The following is a 20101-nucleotide window of genomic DNA, read 5'->3' on the forward strand; positions in this document are numbered from 1 at the left end:
GTTTAGAATAAGATTTTAAGACTATAATACTAAGATTTAAGTAGTAGTTATGATTGTAGTATTATTATTTATGTAATTTAATACTTATTTTATTTTATTTCAGGTTTCTTACATGTGAATTGTGATTGGCGCCCAACTATTGGAATGGAAGACAGTGTGACCATCCCATCTACAGAAGTACAGTCCCAGGTGAGTTGCTTTATAAATATTTTTAATTATTCCTAGATTCTAAATGAATATAAAGTGATATTTTCTTTTATAATTTATTAATAAATTATTATATGCACTTTCAAAAATCCAAAAAATATTCCACGATCTATAAATTCAAACCCCAAATAGGTCCTTCGATTTTCCCACCATACCGAGCCGTTCTCAGGCCTCTAATTAACATGTCAATAAGTCAGTCAGGGTTGGGGGAAATAAATAACCCGAAAGTCAGTCCAAGAAGTTACTAAAATAATTTCATTTACCCCTAATGGACGCTGAAAGAGACGCCTCAGCCCTATGCCGAGGGATAGGGAGCAAGGACGAGGCAAGGAGTTGCGTGCAAAACGTGCCACGAACCATTAAAAAGCCACGAACATCAATTTAAATATTGCATTACAATGATTTGCATAAAGGACGAGGCACGCACACTCACTCCCACACCCACTCTCCCAGATATGTATCCTCGAAATCACAGAAGCGACTAAACAAAGCCAGAAAACCCCATGAAAATCAAATAAAAATTTGCACTTTCACATGACCCGCGAGTGAGTGGTTCTTCGGTGGTTGCTGTGGTGCGTGGTGTCGATCAACTAATTTGAATTTGAATTTGAATTTGAATGCCAACAACCACTGCACCACTGCACCATCACCTTTGCACCTTTGGCAGCGCCGCCTTCCCACGACACTGATACGATGTGAGCCATTAGCAGGACAAAAGAGCAGCCCCAAGGACACCTGTGAAAGGTACACAGTGCAAAACATTGGCTACAAACTAGTATTTCATTTAAATATTTTATTAAAACAAAGTTGAAGCTGTCTTTCACTGAAAAATTATCTTAAAAATACTTCAAAATTAGTACTGCTTTGTGGCATACCATTTTAAATATTATTTTGAGGCCTGAGAAATTGTTCTATTTTCTCATAAAATACCTCCCAAAATATCCTCTTTTTCCTCTTATTTTTCTCAGTGCCTAAGAAAGGGTAAAGGATTTTGGAAAGCAAATAGAAAATAGAAAACAAAAAACAGAAATTAGAAACTAAACAATAGACAATAGAAAGGGTACACTTCTCGCGGTCACCCGCTCCCCTAATAGAGTTCAACCTTTTTGGCCTTTTATTGCATTATTATTGGTAAATAAACAAAGCCAGCAAGGATCGGGCAGCAAGGATACAGGACACGGGATACGAATCGGGTTGGGAAATCAATCAATGGAAAAGTCCTTGTTTCTCGTTGTTGGTGGCAGCAATTAGCGAAGCGACGGCCGAAATCGCGCCCAAACGGAAGTCATTAAAAGGGTTGCCGCCTTGGAGTGTGTCCTGTGTGTTGTCCTGTGTCCTGTGTCGCATATCCTGTGCCCAGCCCAGTCGAGTCCCTCCCCACCCCCACTCGGTGAATGCCTAATTGCGCGGGATTGAAATGAAGTGGAGTGGCGTGGAGTGGAAGGGCTGGGTTTTTTGGTCAGTAATTCGAGAGGACACGCTCCGAGGGAGCTGCTGGTGTTTCAAGTGGCTCCTGGAGGGCCTACAAGGATAGTTGAGAGTGTCCTTGTTTGAGGAAATATTTTAATAATTTATTTATTAATTTTTAATGATTTTTTTAAGTCTTAAAATCCCAGAAACCTAACTTCTTCTCTCAACCTAAACCCAAGAGCAAAGAAATAGATTTCTTAAGCATCCTTCAAGGATAACCAAGGATGTCAGGACATGTCCAAGTGAAAGTTCAATCCGCCTACAGTGCCCTTTCCACTCGTATATCCTTTTTTTTTATTATGTCTCACAATAAAAACGAGGCCAACTGAACTGGCCACTGAGGAAGGAGAGTCCTTGGAGTCCTTGGAGGACCAAGCCATAAATCAGGGGTCAGCGGAGGAGTAAGGACCGGACCGGACCGAACAGGACAATCGACGTCAACAATAAGTAACAATGATGTCAACTTGTAATTGAATTGATTGACAATATTTCATGTGGCCGGGCAGTGAGACATTTCCGGCCATGGGGCAGGACAGTCAGGACATCCAAGGACCCTTAATGACAAAATTTGTTTAGATTAGCATTAATGTCCTGCAGGATGCAGGATGGGGTGGGTGGTGAGTGGCCATAAAAAACCGTTGCGAAACATTCAATAAAAATACTTTAAGCGGAAAAACAAACTTGAATGGCGATAAAAAAAAAGGAGAGAAGGGACTCCGCCCAGGCGATTGAAAAAGAAGGGCGAACCGGCAAGGACATGGGCAATATGTGTGTGTGTTTTGGAAAAAGGACACCCTCGCAATCTATATAGTATAAACCACTTTCGACTGCGCTTTTTAGCTAATGAAATCGTTTGCTAAATGAAACGTGAAAAGTCAAATCAAATGAATCCCCAAAAAAAAAAGGATATTTTCTTCATCTCTATGATACAGTAGATAGTATCCTTTTTGGCTCGGCTGGGGCAGAGAACGGAAACGGAAATGTGTCGCCGTTCAGTGACAGCAGACAGGACGAGGGTCGGGGGGGAAGGAGCAACAAATAGCTTCAAAAATTTTAAAATCAAATCTCCACTGCGGTTTCCCAAAACCAATTTAAATCCACTTGAGTTTGCCAAGTTTTCTGATTTCCTCTCCTTTTTTTTTATATTCTGATATTTTTTTTGATGTGCGGCTAACTGTGTGTGCGTTTCCGTTTCCGAAAGGAGATCCTTCGAACTTGGTGAGGAGGTGGGGAGTGGTGGGGAGTGGTGTGGGTGGTCGAGGGCCACTGCTACTCGTTTAATTTGTTGATTTATTCTCAACGGAAGGGTTGCTTAATTCCTGTTGACGGGCCTTTTATTTATTTACTTTGAAAACAAAAGCAACTAATATCTGCTCAGATCCGGTCTAGTTTCTAGGGTATACAAGGATATATTTTTATTCTAGATAGTCCTTAGATATTTAGATATTTTCTGATTAAAAGAATATTTAAAAAATCAAGACTTTTAAGAGGATCAGGACTCATTTCTTCTTAAAAACTAAAGGATATCTGCCAAGTTGCTTCAATTTTTAAATCTCTAGAGTGGAATAATTTCCAGCTGGCTTTGATTCATTTTCTTTCTTGTGGAAAAAAGGATATTTTGGTCCTTTTTTTAGCGGACTATGCATATGCAGAAAATTTTATATTTTTTTGTGGAGAAAAAGCCAGCCAATTACTGCAATGAACCAACAAAAGTACCAGCTTATATATGTATTTTTTTTAAACATAAATATTCGCAGTCAGGACGAGGACAGAACAGGACGTCGGCAATTCCACGAAAGCCCTGCAGGTCCTTGCAGATTTGTATACTTGTTGTCTGGTTATCAACTGGCTTCCGGAACTTAATGGCCTGAATCCTTTTGCTGCCTTGATTTGCCTTTGCCCGGGCCATGTCCTGGCGCAGGACAGCGAGTGCATTGGCCTGGACTAACCCCAGGTCTGCCAGGACTAAAAAGAAAACCAAAATCCAATGAAGTCATCAGTTTTTTTTGAATAAAGAGGCCTGCTCTTTAAACTATTTTCTATAAAAAGAATCTAGTATTTTTTTAATTAGTCTTTAAAGGGATAGAGGAAGGACTTCTCAACTAGATCCTGTTGGTCCTTTGTTTGGTTTCTGCTGTTTTTAATGCGCTTTTGATGGAGCCATCATGTCACATTACATCAAACCAAACCAAACAGGCCGAAACAAAGCCAAACAAAACAGGACAAAGGACAAAGGACATCGCACGCGTGTGTGTGTGTGTGTGTGCGAGAGTCCTGCGAGGGTGTCGGTCGTCCCAGGACAAGGATTTTGGCCATTTAGCAACGGCAGCAGCTCGAAATCTCATAAACACTTTGCTCGGCACAAATTGAAATCTGGTTAGCAACAGGACGAAAGGACGAAGGGTGTCTCTCTCTCTGTGTGTGTGTGTGTGTGAGGGGGGGAAGGATAAGAGGGGTGCTAAATAAACATTGACACGGCTGAGATTTTCATGAAGGAAAAAAAAGGACACTCAAAAAAAGGCAAGAAGGTCTTGAAAATTAGATTTTAAAAAAAAAAAAATTATTTTTAAGATATTTAAAATAAAATAAATATTAAAAAAATTAATTAAAACTCGTTCTTAAAGTTATAATATATATTTTTTTTCAAGAAAACTATTTTTTTTGTAAGAAACTCTGAAATAAAAGTAAAGCCAAAGGCCAAAGCGCAAGACTCCGGGGGGCGCCAGGATCCTGCCCAGATCGAAGGGGGTCCAAGGACTAAGGGGATGGGTGGGAGTGGGATGTGGGATGTGCCAAGACATTTATTGGCCCGGCAGGCGTTTAGTCCTGATGCGCATTAACTCGGCCCGTGGGACAGGATTCATGCTCCTCCAAGGACTCAAAAGAGGGACACGGGAATACTTTATTGAATTTTTATGCGGATCGTAATGGGGATCGTTTAGCAGGGAAGGTCATATCCTCAAAGGGCAAAGGATATTAGTGGACTCTAAACAGGATTACACTTTCTAAACTATACAGAGTCCTTATGTATCTTCTTGGCCAAGTATTCCCCCAGCAATGGACCCTAAAAGACTAAAAAATTGAACTGCATTTTCGGGGGTAATCGTTATTTATTGACCTTTTGAAGGAGGAGAGACTTGGAGGACAGAGTGACGGGCACTCCATGGTCCATTGTAGTGTCCATTGTGACTGTCATTGCCAGGCAGTGCCAGCCTAGGGTCTGGGTCGGTCTGCCTTTTTGTACTTTTTTTAGTACTTCCTTCGAGGGCAACAACAATGGTCTTCTGGGCCAACTGCTGGGCGGCAATGTGTCATGCTTGTTGATTTGTAAGGATGCACTGCAGCAGTCGCTCGAATTGTATTGACCGGAAAATCATAAAGCTTATTGTTCAGAAACTCACAACGAAAAAAAAGAGAGGAAATCAAATGGGAGAAGCCTCGTCATGGATCTGGACATCGAAGGCCGAACCGGAAATGTTGCCCAGTTGCATTTAATCTCCGTCTCCGTCTCCGTCTTCGATTTCCCATTACCCGATTATAATCCTTTTTCATTCATTTTTTTTCCTCTTTGATTTCAAGATTCTATGATTTTTTTTTTTTGTTAAATTCTTGTTGGGAAAGTCTCTACTTCCGCCGCAAAAGTTGCTCCCAGCGGCGTCGTCATTTTTATGGAAAATTGTCTATAAGTCGACAGCCAGTAAACAGGATTTGCCTGCGGGCATCGGAAGTGCTCAGAAGCCAAACTTCCAAATTAACATTCGCCTCCGGCAGGAAGTCGTCTCTGCTTCTCGTCCGTGGGCGGGTGTCTCTCCGTGTGGTCCTCCCCCATGGCCTCTGAAAAGTGGAGCAAGTGGAGCATCGACTCTCTGGCAGACTTCAGATTCCGACACTTCAGGAGACATCAGAGATCATGGAAATGACTTTTTTATGAGAGTGGTATGCGAATATCTCACTTGATTCGCATCACATCTTCGAGAGGGATACCTTAAACGATTTCTGGATCGATTCCCCACCGATCTGCATCAAAATCTGGGAGTAAAATATTTTTTAAATTTTTTTCAACTTTTTCCGATGGACCCCCTTGGGAAATGCTGGATTTCCATATCTGTCCCTTGCCATGTCTATATCTCGGCCGATTCTCATCCGATCTTAAAGCGGAATACCTTAAACGATTTCTGGATCGATTCCCCACCGATCTCTATCAAAATCTGAGAGTAAAATATTTTTTCAATTTTTTTCAACTTTTTCTGATGGAACCCCTAAAGAAACGCTGGATTTCAGTAATAGTCCTCTTGCCATGTCTATATCTTCTTCAATTCTCATCCGATCCTTAAGCGGAATACCTCAAACGACTTGTGTATGTGTTTCCCAAAGAACAAATATATTTTTTTGAAATATATACCCTTTTCTGGCACTCCCAGCCCCAGTCTCACTTGTTGTCCGTTCAGGTTGGGTTTCCTTTGTCTCCATTGTGGAACTCTGGCAAATGACCCATAAATGACACGCACACAAAGCGCTCCCCCCCGCCACCCGGCTGACACGACCTGACCCGAATGAGCAATGTCCACCCAGGACACTATCCGTTCATAAATCTGACTGGGGATCCAGGCCACCACCCACTCCGCATTCCGCACTCCGCACTCCGCAGCACTCATAATCGGATTCATATTCACCATCACGTGTTGGTCGGACTTCTGTTTTCGTCCATGGAGCATATGCACCCACTATACCGCCTGGCTTATCCATTTATGAGTGCACATTACCCATTATGATTTATCCATGTGTGTGTGTGTGTGTGTGTGTGTGTTGGTGTTGGTGTCTATGTGGTGGTAATGGGCGAGGGGTGTGGCAGGAGGGCAGAAGGACAGAAAGGACGAGCGGCGTCCGGTAAGTGCCGCTGTGCATTTAAGTGGAAACTATAGATAATATTTTTATAGTTGCAACGCCACGGAATGAATGACCGGATGAGTGAGTGAATAAATGCACTGGAAAAAAGGGTTAGTAGTTTATATTATTATTATTACTATTATTATAGTAACTATTTTTGAAGGTATTCCCAATTCTAGTCCTAGTTTTAAAGGTAGTTCTGTAGTCTTTAAATATTAATATGTTTTGTGACCTTTTATGAAACTTTTTTGAACTTCAAACCTCTTTAAACTCTAAACTTTAGTAACTAAAGGTGTTTTTAATTAATCTCTATTAAAAAAATAGTTAGATTATCCCTTTTTTGGGACAAAAGATAGTTCCTGAGAATAGTACTTCCCTTTAGTTACTAATTAGAACTATTTTATATTACAACTTTATAGTTCCTAGTTCCTAGTGCTAGTACCACCTAATTAGCTCCATGTTTACCCCCTTTTCTCAGTGTATCTGTGAGCTTTGTCCTTTGGCCTGGTCAAGTCTGTTTTGTATATTAAAATGTTGGCCTGGCCGCATTGAAATTATTTTTGCCGATTTCTTGATTTATGACTAAGCGTTTTCCTTTATCCTTGCCCTTTCCCCGCACCAGGCCACCCCCTTTATTTTATTTTATTTCCATTTTTTTTGGGAGTCTCTGATGGTCAGCAAATGATGCGTCAGCGTTTAATTTCATTTTGGACATGTGCCGGACATTAAGGAGAGCCGGACGGAGTGCCAGAGAGGTGCGGAGTGCAGAGTGCGGGGAGCAGGACAAGGAGCCGACTAATTGACAGCCGCAGATGTAGGGGGGGGGGGGGATATAGTTTAGTATGTCCTGGTACTACGTGACTTTGGTCTAAACAACAGGACACGGCAACTGGCACGCATTTCGTCCTGTCGAGCGCTCATCCAAGAAGGAGTTAACAGGAGTGTCCGGGAATAGCTTAGATTCTGGGATAATTTCGGGCCAAGTCACTCATGAAATTCATTTAAAGAGTTTCATAGTTTGGTTAAAGGATACTAAAGCCTAGTATCCTTTGTAAAGAATGCCCAGGACATCAGTTTCGTTATCCTCCCGTGGCTTCGGATGCCTCTCCTCATTAGCCTCGAGTACATCAATCATCGGCTTGTTTTAAATTAAAAAACGGAACTAAAAAATCGCACGCTGTTTTCCTCGCCGATTTCCCATTTCCCCATTTCCCATTTCCATTTTCCTCGCTTTTCAACACCCCCGTGGCGTGGGCACTTAATTAAATGCTCCGCCGCTGTGTTGGCCACATGCCACACCCACTCACCACCCACTTACCAACCACCCACCCACCATCCAGCCCACCATCTAGCCCACCCATCCGACTGAAATCTCAACCAACCACGTCCGGAATCCCGCCCACTGTAGCAACGGAGAAGAAAGCAGCCATCTCTTTTCAGCTCCTTGGGAAATTTTTTCCCCCCATCTCCCATTCGGAGGGAAATTTTTGAACGCCATTTTGAGAGTACTCCCATCACTAGCTCTCATCACTGGCACTGCCAGCCACCACCATTCCGGCATCCTGGCCTGTCCGCCCGGCTTAGCTTCCTGGCCAAGATTGATCCATTTTAATAAGCAGCGCGGCTCAGAAAGGCCATGATTACAAAGGCTATAAAGTTTTCAAGGAATTTTTCATTTAAAAACCCCGCCCGGTAATCCCCCCAAAGCCAGTTATTAAATGAAACAGTGTTTTTTTTTTTAAATTTTTTTCAATGCTTTTTTTAGAAGCTAGCTCTGTTTGTATTTTGTATTTTTTGCATTTTGTTCTTTATGGTAGGATCGTAGAATGAATCGTTGAGAGAAATACAGCTTGTTTTCGTTTAAACGTTATAGTTATAGTGATCTGTTGTAGTCGGAATAAATAATTAATAGTATATATGCTAAAGCTAGTCCGGACCATCTCCATTTCTCTTTTTTTTTTTAATCCTATAGTTAGGCTTCTTCATATCATGTCTCTGCGTTTAAAAATAAACTCTGTACCAGGCAATAGAAATATAAAAAAAAAATAATCTTTTTTTTTAGAAACTACTTCGCCCCGAGCGCAGTCGAACCGAAGACTGTGATGATTCATGTCCAATCGTGTCTTAGAAGTACTAGGTAATCGATAGTCCGATAATAATCGATAAACAAACAAAAATGCCATCTTCAGACCACTGCACTCGGGCAAGAACATGGACGTAGACACACTTGAGGATCAGTATCAGTATCAAGAATATTTTTGGGTTTAACAAAAAAAAAATATATATATATATATCTAATGGGATAGGGGGAGGGGGAGGGGAGGTTGTTGATTTAAAAGATTTCTGTCCAGGATGTGGAAATCATCAATATACACAAAAGCTAGTTCCTTCATAGTCTAGGTCTCAAAGTACTTGTAGATCGCCGTCACATAGGACATGACCTGCATCCAGTCGGGTCTTTCGATCTGGCACATGTCATTGATATTCTGAAAGGGGATAGAGTCACTGGTCAGTAGAGGATCTAAATAGAAGGAGGTGTGATCTGATGACCCACCAAAGTCGTTCCAATGCCCACCGACTCGGCGGCGGCAAAGGCCAGCGAAAAGTTGCGCCTCTTGTTGGCTGGACTCAGCTGGTCGTAGGGAATGCGATCGGGCAGATACGAGTGCAGGATGGCGCAGAAGGCCAGGCCGTCGTTCCACGAGGAGCTGAAGTTGGTGATGTCGATGTTGCGATAGCCCACGGTCTTGTTCTGGCACCACTTCAGCAGGGCATTGCGCTTCGAGCCGCCGTTCTTGGCCAGCATATTCAGCGGATCCTTCCGTTCGCCTGCCAAGAAAAGAGGATTATTACTGATCCTGGGATGGAGAAGATGTCCCTGCTCGTACCGCTGATAAAGGACTTTGAGACATTGCCAAAGGGCAGGCCGCTGCTGCTGCTGCTGCCGGCACTGCTGGGCGTGGCCGGCGTGGAGGGCTGCGACAGAGTCTGGACCGAACTCTGGCTCTGCTGGGACGTCTGCTGCTGCAGGTGCTGGTGCTGATGCGACGCTGATGACGATGCCGACTGCTGATCCCGCAGCGGCAATGTGGCTTTGGTAGTGCTAGCTGATCCTCCCGAGCTGCTGGCTAACGCCGGACTGCCCACGTTCACGTGCAGATTGCTGCTCTGCAGCACTGGCAGGCGTAGCTACATGGAGGAGTTGGAAAAGGACATGAATAAGGACGTCTGGAAGGCGCTATCCCATCACTTACGCTCTCGTGCCAGTCACTGGACGGTGGCAGAATGATGGGCGTGTGCCCCAGTTCCGGAGTGCCGCTGTTCAAGCTGGACGTGGAACTGTAGTGGGACTCCGCCTCATCAGCTTTGGCCTGCTGCGGGAGAGAGTGGAGAGAGTTCAGAGAAGTGTCCTTAAGGATGGAAGTGAGCCCCTAGCCCCTTACCGTTTTGTTGTTCTCGATGCTCTCGATGAGCGTCTTCACGGAGAGCCTGGAGTCCTGGCGACTGAAGCTCATCTTGTTCCGCCTGGTGGCCATCTCCATTTCCCGCTGGACCGTGGACAGCACCGACTGCGGCGTCTCGGACGGTTGCAGTTCTAAAGGATTGTCAAGAATAGGATCATTAGTTTCAAGATATCAACCTAATCCTCTAAAGAAAACCTACGCTGCTTGGTTAGCTTGTCGAGCTGCTGCTCCAGGAGATGGATCTTCTCCTTCTGCGTCTTGTTGTCGAGCACCAGCTGCTCCCGGGCGCTGAGCGCCTCAGTCTTGAAGTCGTTCGCCACGCGCACCGTCATCAGGAGATCGGCCTGGAACTGCTGCCACTCCTCGGCCTCCTTGCGGCGCAGCTGGGTCTCCTGCTCCAGCCGTCTTTCCGTCTCGCCCAACTGCACCTTGGCATCGCCCAGATGACGCTGCGTCTCGCCCAGAAGCGACTGCAGCTGGGCCTTGTCCTCCTGGTGGCACTTGCACTGCACCTGCAGCTCCGCAACGCGCTCCTCCAGGACCTGCCACTCGCCGGCCAGCTTGTCCTTCTCCCGCTGCAGCTGCTCCAGCCGGTATTCCAAGTGCGAGACAGCGCACTTAGCATTGTTCTTGGCCACCTTGCACTCCTCGGTGACGCCCGAGAGCTGCTCCTTCAGCCGCCGCAGTTCCGCCTGGCTCCGCGAGAATTGATCCTGCAGCTCGGCCACCCGCTCCTCCAGGGCGTCCTTCTCCTTGCGCGCAGCGTCCAGGACATCGCTCAGATCCGTCTTATCCCCACGGGCCAAATCGGCTTCCAGTTCCTCGATCTTGGAGCGGGCATTCTCCAGCAGAGTGCTCAGGCGACTGATCTCGATGGCCCGCTGCGAGATCTCGTCCTTGGCCTGCGAGAACTGGGCCTCGCCCTGCCTCCGCTCGGCATTGGCCGCATCCAGCTGGGAGTCCAGCAGGGCGATCCTCTCCCGCTGCCGCTGCTGCTCCTGCTGGCCAGCTTCCCTGGCCTGCCGCAGCTCCGCCAGCTCGGCGCCCATCTCCTCCTGCTTGAGCAGTACGGCTTCGCGCTCCTCCTGCGACGTCTTGATCAGATCCAGCAGCTTCTCCTCCCGCTCCGAGGCACTCACCTCAGTGGCCGCCTGCTTGGTGTCCCGCAATAGCAGCTCCTGGAGCGTACTGATCTGGGTGCGTGACTCGTTCAGCTTCTCGGTCTGTCGGCACAAGGACTGGAACAGGACGTCCTTCTCCTCGGCCAGCCGTTCGTTCTCCGTCTGGGTGTCGGTCAGCTGGGTCTGCAGATCGGCCAGTTCCTGGAGCGTCGCTTGCAGCTCCTCATTCGTGGAGTAGTGCGTCTCCTCCATCTGAATGATCTTGTCCTGCAGGCAGGCTACAGAAATCTCGCTGGAGGACGACTGTTTGTCCCAGTCGGGTGTGAGGCAAGGAGTGCCATCCTGGGCGTCGTTTGTCTGCAAAGGATTGTGAGTATGAGTATCAGGAAGGGATGAAAGTTTCTCAGACTACTTACACTTGGCAGGGCTATCGAGGCTGGGGCCGAGCTGTGCAAACGCTGCGAGTCTTGGATGATCTGGTGCTTCTCCGCGTCCGACAGCGGCGAGTTGACAACGTCCCGCAGCCGATTGCGCAAAGATTCGTTCTCGTATTTCAGGTTGCCGATCTCCATCTGGGTCTTCTCCTGTAGACTCTGAAAGCACACGCACACATACCAGACTGATCAGTAGCCGTTTCTAACCTTGCGTCACTTGCGTCGCAAAAGCTCTTCTTATTAGTTATTTATTCGATTTCAAGTCAATTAAGGGACTCCATAGCCTATACATCGTATTGAATGTCAGTGTTATTGTTTGGGTTTGGGTTTAGGTCTAGTCTCTGGACTCTAGTGAAGCGCATCGCCCCCGCAACATGGTCCAGGTGGTGGGTTCTAGAGGGTCTCAACTGGGAGTACCCTGTAGGGGGATAGTTTCTTGAAGAATTCTTTACGAAGGAGCTCTCCAGAGTCTCTTAATTAATAGATTAATAGACCTCTAGACCATAACTATTTAAGAAATAAGACCTCTAGACTACTTCTACTCTTTATGGAATGCCGGCCAGGGTGTCAAGACCATCAGAAACATCAATCAGCCATGACAACAGGCACTTGTGGTGTGGTTTCTCCACCCAGCCAGCTTGCCAACCGCCCACCCGTCCGCCCGCCCGCCTGCCAATGCCTGCCAATCGCCCCCTCTCCTCTCAAGCGCACCTGCATCTTAACCAGATCACCCTTCAGCCTGGCCACCTCGCTTTGGTATGGCAGCAGCTCCGTGATCCGTGTCTCCAGCTGCAGTTGCTCGCCGCCCAGTCTCTCCAGCTGCTTGTGCAGCTCCTGCATCTTGTTGTTAGCCTGCAATTGCCCCCCATCGGGGTTAGATCTTAGTATATATTCTATATAGTAAGATATTCTATCTCATAGTCACCTCTAAGAGTTGCTGTTGTTGTTGCTCGCTGTTGATAAGTTGCTGTTGCTGCTGCTGTTGCTGCTGCTGCTGTTGTTGTTGAAAGCTACTGGCTGCCACAGCGGCTACTGCAACAGCTGCTGCTGCTGCTGCCGCCGGACTATGACTATCCGTGCTCTGGCTACTGCCGTTGGAGGATGTGGCTGAGGCGGTGGCTGCTGCTGCTAGTTGCTGATAGAAATCTGCTGCAGCGGCGGCAGCAGCGCCACCATCTTGCAAGGCGGCCAATGCGTTGTTGTTGTTGATGTTGCTGCTGCTGCTGTTCGAGTTAGTGTTGCCGGTGGCAGGGACCAGTGGTGGCGCGGCTGCCACAGAAGTCATCAGAGGTGGTGGCTGCTGCAGTGGCTCCTGGTCAGTGGCATTGCTGGTTGGCAGTTGTTTCGGTTGCTTCTGTCCTTTTAGTTTTGATTTCTTGGTGGGTAAGGTCTGGCTCTGCTGCGGTGGCTGTTGCAACTGTTGTTGCAACTGTTGCTGCTGCTGCTGTTGCTGTTGTCGCCTCTGCTGTTGCTGTTGATTGGTGAGCCTTAGTGCCTCCTCATCGCCCACATCCACGGCCCTCTCGTAGCTGGCCGCCTCCTGGGGATAGAACTTGGTTGTTGCTGCAAGATTGTGTTGCTGCTGCTGCTGCTGCTCATGGGCCGTGTTCAGGGACGTACTGGACTGTGACTTTTGGCGATTGTTGTTGGAGTGCTGCTGCTGCTGCTGCTGCTGCTGCTTGTGCGACGAGTTGGAGGAGTTGGAGCTGGAGGTGCCCTGTCCTCTGCGGAACAAGGATTTCAGTTTGATCATCGTGCTTTCGCTCCTAATCCTGCTCTTCCGACCGAATGTGAACCATCAACCATCCACTCTTCCCGCCGTCTCTTTATTGTCACTTTTATGTTATTTGTTCTTCTGTTTATCGCGTATCTAGTATCTACGTTCGGCTATTTGTACATGTTTGTTTGGGACGCGTCTGTTATCACAAATACACTTGGCTTGGCTTGGCTCGTTTATCAATTCGATTCAATTTGCTCTGCTTTCTTTCCACCAGCGAGTTTGCGGCAAAAAAAGTGAAAAAAGTGAAACTTCTGTGCGAAATGGGAAATGGTATTTGTAATGCAAGACGACCACCGACGGAATGAATGAATGCCGGAATGAATGGAGGAAAGCTGCAGCTCTGCAGCCTCAGCCCAGATGCTAATGTTGCATGCAACTGGTGACTTGCCACAAACAATATAACCCGTTTGTGCAGCCCCCCAAAACAATCGCCTGGCATTGTTGTCCCCAAAAAGGGAGAGAGATCTCAAGAGAGAGAGAGAAGAGAGCGAAAGAATCAAAACAAACACACACACACACACAAACACAATCTCAGACTCCTCCAATTAATAAACACTCGACTGAAATTGAAATTCTGGAGCCGGAGCCACTGCCGGAATGTCACTGGACGGAGTGATGAGGTGCCGGACAGTAAAGTCCCCCCTCCCCCTCACCGAACGGGCTAGAGAGAGCAAGAGAGAAGCAGAGCAGCTCACACGTACGCCAAAAGGCAGGTAAACAGTGGAGGTGAGCGAAATAGGAGCAGGGCTTCGTAGGGTTTTAGAGATGGGGGTTTTTATGGGGGGCTTAGAGATGGGGTATTTTAATGTAAACTAAACTGACTATTATTTATACTCTTTTTTCTGGTTTTCTGTTCTGGTTCTGTTTTTTTTTATTTTTTATTTAAATATTACAAATACCAGGGGGTTCTACCAACTTCTCTCTCTTATTTCCTCCTTGATTTCCCCTTTCTCCTCCTAATGCTTTTCATTTTGACAAGCAGTTAGTCGCTACTAGCTTCCTACTATCTAGTTGCCCTATTTAGATGCCCAGGTATCCATTCGAATGACCTTTACTGTACACTCGTATGCGTGTGAGTAAGCGCAGTGGGGTGAGAGAGCAACTACTAGGCAGAGCGACAGAGAGCGGGATCGAGGACTCCTGCACCCCACCCCACCCCACTCCACAAGGGCCGTGTGTGCGTGCGTGCTTGTTTGTTCATGTGTTCTTGCCCAGTTTCTCATTGTCATATGCCGGATTACTCATGTCACGACGCGTCACATCGAGAGCAGGGCAGCGCCTAACTGCAGCAGAAAGGGGAATACCACAAAGAAGAGGGGGTGGCCTGCTCCCCAGTATTTGTTTAGAAGACACCCCCTGTTGAGAACCTTGACTACGCCACTGTTAACGACACATGACATTGACAGCTGACCGCAGCAGCGCTGCTGCACTTGCAACACGCGACCTGGGCAGTGTTGGCAAACACTGTTATAGTGTTAGCGGGCGTTTAGTTTTCGCTGATTTTCCATTTATGGCCTCGACTGATTTTGAATTCGTCTTTTTGGCCTTTTTTGACAGCTCCGGCCCACGCTCGACACGCAAATTTGTTTGTTTTGTTTTTTGCTCTGGGCCTTAAATTGAAATGACATCACCAGCAGCACATTAAATTCACATTTGAGGGACACTTTCGGCCTAATTGCTGATGGACATGGTACTTTTTTTAGGTTTAGGCTTTATCAGGTGAGCGCTTGGCTTTATCTCCCTCCATGAAATGGTCTTGTTTGCACAACGATAAGTTGGATAATTGGGCGAAGACACAACTCACCACCTAGCAGGCGAGTGCTAATTTTTTTTCCTTTAATTGCGAGTTTAAATCGCGCCCTTAATTGGGTGTTGTGCAACACTGCAAAAGGGAGAGGGCTCAGCCCGAGAGCGAGATCAAAACAGGATGTGTGGGAGAGAGAGAAAAAGGGGAGATCATGCCCCATCAAAGAGAGAGAGAGAGAGTGGGGGGACGACGGCATATAAACGGAAACCTCCGTTTAATTGTTTTGCACCAGATAACTGTAAAAGGGATTTCTTTCTGTTTTTCTCTTTGGATTTCGCACAACTCTTCGCATTCGTCCAAAAACCGGAATACGCCAGCAAAACAAAAAGCCAACTCCACACCAATACACTGACACACTAAAATGTGTGCTGCACACACACACACCATCAAGCCCACGAACCACAAACCATTCACACGAACACAATCACCGTACCGAGCCGAGTTTCTTCTTCAGATTGTTTGACAAACATTTAATGTTTCAACAGCAACAAACAACAAAATAATATATAATTTAAAAGGTAAAAACAAAAAGAAAAAAAAACAGAGCGAAGGGAATTGCAAACGAGCGAACGAGGTGCGCGACACGAGCAGAGACAACAATGCGACGCGCGTTTTCTGCTGCTGATTTCTGATTCTGATCGTCGGGCCAAACAAAAATACCTTAACGCGTACAGCAACTCGAACTCCGACGCCAGAGGGCGCTCGGCGCACGGCGCATGCGTAGCGCGTTGTCCAACACTGAGAGGGCGCCAAAAATTATACATTTCAAATCGAAAAGTAGGCCATGGAAGTGGGTAGGCCATGAAAAATTTAACCTACTCCCAAACATTCTAGCGTAAGTTCAGTTGAGTTCTACTGGTATGGAAAATCACACGCACTTTTTATAAAAAAAAAAAACCAAAAAAAAAAAAATACAATTTGTACAAAATTAAAAAGTGGATCAAAATTAGAAGATGTCATTCCTGGAGGACAAGAGCAGCCCGAGCGGACTAACAATCGTGGACACCAGTTCGTGCCCCAATCTGGACCTAATCGGCTCATCGCTAACCACCCTGTGGAGTCAGTGCCGCCTGGAGGACCTACCCAGCTTGAGAGGCGGCGCTGCTAACGAGGAGCTACCCCCGGATATGTCCCAGCCCCAGCGCGATGATGTCAAGCGGAAGGCGCAATCCCAGATCCAAATCGCACCCGCCCGGAAGACTCCCCCTCGTGTCCCCAAATCCTCTGCCTAATAGGAGGGAGGGAAGGAGGATAGCCCGATCTTGTCCAAGAAGACTGGAAGACTGGTAGAGTCCCTGAAGCGTTGTCCTTTTTTTTCTTGGTTTGGATTAAGTTTTTTATTAAATTATAGTACACATGGCAAGGGGTTTGAGTTCTGAAAGGGTTAGGAGGGTGGATGGGACTACCAGGTGGGATGGGGTGGTCCTCTTCAATCCTTTCCGAAAATCTTAGTTTCTTTTTCTGTCAGTGTGTCTCAGCTGGCTCAGATTCTTCGTGTTCTTCTTCAGATTCTTCTGAAGCTTCTTCTTCATAGATTCTGAAGGGGGCTGGGGAAGGGGAAGAGGGGTGGCCTTATCAAACCTGGCCAAGAAACCAACCGATCTGAAGACGAGGAAACCGCAAAAGCCAGCAAAGCGCGTCGCCCGTTGGGGGCACATTTGCGGTTTTCTGCATTTCTGCCACTTCCACGTTGTTTCTCTCTCGGCCTATGCCTCCTCCTCCTCCCTCTTTCCCCACACACTTTCCCCTCCACGTTTCTCTTTTTCTTTTTTTATGATTTTTATTGTTCGTAAGCCATGTGTACTTCATAGACTGGGGACTATGACTTGGAGGTCTATGACCAAAAAGCCAGGCCGAAACAGGGCTTACGCTTATCGTTGAGGCGCCTCAGGCACTGAGAGAAAAAGTACAGTAGTTTCTAGCAGACTAGGCTAGTTTAGGAAGGGGTTTCCATTCAAGAAACTGTCTAGTCTTCATCTTAGAGACTGATGATCTATAGTCTTGTGGTCTGGAGGTCTAGGCGTTTGGTAGTCTAGACCCTAGACCCCTTTTCTCCCTGTGTAGCAGCCCCCTCTGATAACCAACTCCACCTCCCTTTCGGATCACATTACCCGCCGCCACCTGAGAAAAGCGCGCCGGCCAAAGACCAGCCAGTTAAAACTTCAAAACTTGGCCATTCATTCGAAAAAAATAAAAATAAAATAACCAGAAGCTGTCGAGAGGGCCCATTTCCCCTCCGGCCATTCACTTCGGTAAGAGACTTGCCACAAAAAATAAAAAATAAAAATATAAAAAACAGGGGAGCAGTGGCTCTGTGAATTTGTAGTTTCTTTATGAATGTTACGCTTTGGCACCCCAATGAAATCTGCGCTACGCTCCATAGTTATGGCAGAGGGGGTATGTATGTATATTGGTGGGAACAAAAAGTGCACTAACGATCTGGGAAGAGTGCGTAATAATTCAAGAGCAGACTGCCAGGGGATCAGGGGATCAGGTGTTCCCGAACTATGACATAATCGAAGCCCTAAAAGAACTACTGTCCATATAGCAGCCCTCTTCCAGTCGGAGGCAGAATCATCACAAATGGTGGAATAGTGTCATACGATCAAAGTCGAATGGGCTGAGCAATTAAATATTATCTTGTGGTTAGGGTCTGACGGCAATAACTCTATTAATTAAGCCACACACTCATATATTCAGATACACTCATAGAAAGAGTAGCCAAGGGTATCCTAATCTGCATACTATCCTTTAAGATCTGACCTTTTTTTATATTTTATCATATATCATTTTATATTATAGGTCTTGACAGGCCTTGGGATTAGAGTAGTTACTATTATATAGTAATTAAGTCATAATATACTATTATATAGTATTTATTGTATTATTTTTAAGAACTCTTGGGTCTAGTTTGGGGTTAGACCTCAAAAATGGTTCCTTAAAGTTCTTAAAACTTAAAACTTGTAACAATTTATCATTACAACTTGTTTCTAGATACTTTTTTTTAGTAAGATATGCTAGATCCTAACTCTCTTTTGTATAAATTCTCTATAGATCTTAAAAATATAACTTATAGTATAAGATATTTCAAGATCCCCTAGATAACTTAGCTCCTTTTTTCTATAATTTCTTAAAAATATACATTATTAAGACCTTTTTTTTTAGAACCTCCTTAGTGAGAGTATCCCCTGATCGCCTATCTCTTATTCTATTATAATATTACATGTGTTTTGGGAAGTTTTTTGTTTTTTTTTTTATCTAAAAGGCCATATGTTTGGACACTTTCCTGTCCCTGCCTCTGTTTTTTGTCTTATTTTTTAAATAGAAATGCTCGCGAGGCAGTGACAATAAATTATTTTTAGAAAACGGTTTCATTTTCACTCTTAACTCTATTTTTTTCGGCTGCCGTGGCCGTGGCTCTCCATCGACTCTAAAATATAAATATTTATGCGCGACTTCTGCTTCTTTCACTTCGGGTTGTAAGTTTCTTTGTTGATGGTTCACATTTTGCCGCATTTTTTATGTTTTTTTCTGTTTTTTTATCGATGTTGTATTGTTGCTGGGGCTTAGAAGTGGAAGCAGAAAGTGGAAGTTTCACTTCCCCGAAATTATATAATTAATGCGCTTTTAATAGTTTTCGAAACTAGCGGCAGCAACAATGCTATTTAGTTTAAAAAAAAATGCTTTTCTTTTTTTTTTTGTTATTTATTTTTCAACTCACCCTTTTTTTGTCAGTAATGTTGCAAGAAGAGGTTGCAGGAGGTGCCTCTCTCTGTATGTCTGTGTGTGTGTTGGTATTAGTATCTATGTATTAGAGCGGCATTTGCACCTTTGACCTTTTCTAGTCACTCTTCTTCTTCTAAAACAAAAAACACAAACACAAAAAAACAAAAATAATGAGAAATGCAACAAAAACAACAACAACAACAACTGCAACACAAACAGCTGCTTGTGCAGTTAGTGTGTGTGTGTGTGTGGCAGTTGCAAGTTGCAAATAGTAATTAGAAATTCGTTGCCGAAGCCTTGCAACAATGGAAAAAATGCAACTAATTAGCAATTATTTTGCGGCTCTTTGGCATTTCTTCTCCACCACCACCTCTCCTTCTCCTTCTCCTCCTTCTCCACTTCTTTTTGCACAAATTCCAATTAGACGACTGCAAATGCCATTTGATGTGTTGTTATTGTTATTGTTGTTTTGTTGCTTTGGGGCCGCCGTCAGTCCCGTTATTTTTTTTTTACAGACGGACGCGGAGAGTGCAGTGTTAGAAGAGAGCAGCAGCGCGCATAAAGCAAGGAGAGAAAAAGATTGCAGAGAAAGGAGGTTGGTGGTGATGGTGGTGGGGGGAAAATGGGGAGCACCGCTGATGACCTCGGCAATTAATATTCATTTAGTTTTTGTTTTTTTTTTTTTTTCGCTACAATTAAAACTGCGTTTGCTCCGGCCTAGACTGGGATGCTGTTTGACTGCAACTGCGCTGCTCTGTTGCTTCTGCTTGTTTGTTGTTGTTTTTTTTTGTCACTTAAGAGATGCCATCAGCTATCTCGGCTGCAATCACCGATACGCGAAGGACGGAAGGTCTAAGGACTTGACTCCGAAGGCTCGCTATAATCACCGCCAGTCTTATTACGTTTGTTTTTGTTGTTGTTTGCCGTAAATATTGTGTTATCTTTCGTGGCCGAACCATCCGCGACGCGCTGCTTTTTGTTTGTGTTTGCCGCGGTCGCGTCGCCCTAGTGATGGCCATGACTCGATGCATTTATCGATAACAAGATTGTTGTTGAGCTAATAGACCTTACAGTCGCTGTGTATACTTAAATGTATTCAATTTGGATACATTTTCAACTAAATTATATGAAAAATGAAGAAATACTTAAAATTACTATTATTAAGAGGTACTCTTGAAAATTTATCGATTTACTGTTATCGATAG

General features: G+C 45.3%; 1 protein-coding gene across 6 annotated transcripts; it reads right to left on the reverse strand.

Moving 5' to 3' along the window:
- Positions 1-8791: 8791 nt before the first annotated feature.
- On the reverse strand, positions 8792-19924 carry LOC6504732 (cytospin-A). 6 transcript variants are annotated; one of them, XM_032453222.2, is made up of 10 exons: positions 15604-15830; positions 12509-13562; positions 12295-12435; positions 11566-11742; positions 10228-11506; positions 10008-10159; positions 9819-9938; positions 9453-9753; positions 9119-9393; positions 8792-9050 (listed from the first exon to the last, which is right to left on the reverse strand). In XM_032453222.2, the coding sequence occupies exons 2-10, from the start codon at positions 13334-13336 to the stop codon at positions 8961-8963; spliced, it is 3363 nt and encodes a 1120-aa protein (XP_032309113.1). In that variant the 5' UTR covers positions 13337-13562; positions 15604-15830; the 3' UTR covers positions 8792-8960. The 6 variants fall into 6 exon arrangements, with proteins under 6 accessions (XP_032309113.1, XP_001966312.1, XP_044572978.1 ...); XM_001966276.4 differs by having other exon boundaries at positions 12509-13566; XM_044717043.1 differs by having other exon boundaries at positions 12509-13614.
- Positions 19925-20101: the final 177 nt, after the last annotated feature.

This window comes from Drosophila ananassae, chromosome XL, assembly GCF_017639315.1.
Source record: "Drosophila ananassae strain 14024-0371.13 chromosome XL, ASM1763931v2, whole genome shotgun sequence".
NCBI classification, from domain to species: domain Eukaryota; kingdom Metazoa; phylum Arthropoda; class Insecta; order Diptera; family Drosophilidae; genus Drosophila; species Drosophila ananassae.